Source organism: Pediculus humanus, genomic scaffold, assembly GCF_000006295.1.
Source record: "Pediculus humanus corporis 1103172108311 genomic scaffold, whole genome shotgun sequence".
Classification (NCBI taxonomy): Eukaryota; Metazoa; Arthropoda; class Insecta; order Psocodea; family Pediculidae; genus Pediculus; species Pediculus humanus.
The window spans coordinates 43011-44428 of record NW_002987880.1 but is presented as its reverse complement, the minus strand read 5'-3'; the positions used below and the strand labels follow the sequence as shown (position 1 = coordinate 44428).

The window sequence follows — 1418 nt, the reverse complement described above, 5'->3', positions numbered from 1 at the left end:
AAAAAAAAAACTCGATATATTTCGTTCCACCCTCTAATTATTTATTACTTTTGGTAACAATAATAATAATAATAATAATAATAATAATAAATAATAAAACAGTGATGTGATATCGACATTAATTTAATTGTAATTATCAATTTATTTTTTTTTTATATTTCTTGTGATTTCAATATTTTTACATTTCATTATTTCATTCATTTTTTTCTCATATATCATAACACTATTAATTAAAATATTATATTTATCTGTGGGAGTACATAAATGAATAAATAATTAAATACAAAAATATATCGTCACGTATAAGAATTGATTAAATGCAAGAGATCAAACAAAAAAAAAAAAAACTCGTAAAATAAATAAATTTATTAATTGAATTAATTATAATTAAAACAAAAATAAATTGTTTTCATTAAATAAAATAATTAATGCAATTTTTAAGAAGATAAAAAAAGGGTTTTACTCTTATTAAAATAAAATAAAAAAAATTTATATTTACCCTTTTTTCGAGTGGGGGTTTTGAGAGTGACGCATATTAAATATTAAAATGATTGTTTTTCGATTTGTTTTATAATTGATTTAAAAAAAAAAAATTTTCTTTTTTTTAAGGACGGTCTCAGAAGACGAATGGACAAATTGAAGAGTTCCATAGAAGAAGCGAATCAAGCAATTGATAAAGAAAAAGAAAAAAATGTCAGTTTGCTTCATTTAATATTTCCACCGAATATTGCTGAAAAACTCTGGCTCGGTACGATCAATTATAACATTTTATTTATACAAGTAAGGTTTTTATTATTTATGGTTTTTTTTTTTGTTTTTGGGGAGCAGGTGAAACAATAGACGCAAAAGCTCATGATAACGTAACAATTTTATTCAGCGATATTGTTGGATTTACGTCCATATGTTCAACTACAACCCCTTTCATGGTAATTAAAATGCTTGAAGATTTATACAGTCAGTTTGATGAATTTTGCGGAGTATTGGATGTTTATAAAGTAAATATAATAAATTTTAAAACAATTATTAGTAATAATTTTTACATTTTTATTACCGTGTTATGTTTTTCAATTTTTTTTTATTGCTTCTTTTGTTTTTTTTTTTTTTTTTTACACACTGCAAATATTGAATCAAAAGTTTCCCTTTCTTTTCTTTTCTTTTTTTTTTTGGGGGGGGGGATGATTTGTTATGTGTCAAAATAAAAAGAAAAGAAAAAAAACAGACAAAGGTCATAAAAATACACTGACGAGTAGTTGTTTGCTCGTAAATAATTATGAGGCATAAAATAAAATAAAGAAAAAAAAAACTAAAAATGTTTGAACTTTGATTTTACGACATGAAAAATGAAATCAAACACCGTAAATTTCCTTCCGAAAAAAAAAAAAAAAAGGAAAAGAAAGGGAAAACTTTTTTTTTTTTTT

At 22.6% G+C, this 1418-nt stretch overlaps 1 protein-coding gene across 1 annotated transcript in view; it reads left to right on the top strand.

The window, feature by feature from the left end:
• Phum_PHUM588150 (guanylatte cyclase alpha 1 subunit, putative) overlaps nt 1-1418 on the top strand; it is a gene marked incomplete at both ends in the record, with an annotated part of 5369 nt that overhangs the window by 2826 nt on the left and 1125 nt on the right. The window contains 2 exons of the mRNA XM_002432451.1: nt 610-748; nt 829-958. Of these exons, the coding sequence (XP_002432496.1) occupies nt 610-748; nt 829-958 (269 nt within the window). The remainder of the gene's footprint in view (nt 1-609; nt 749-828; nt 959-1418) is intronic.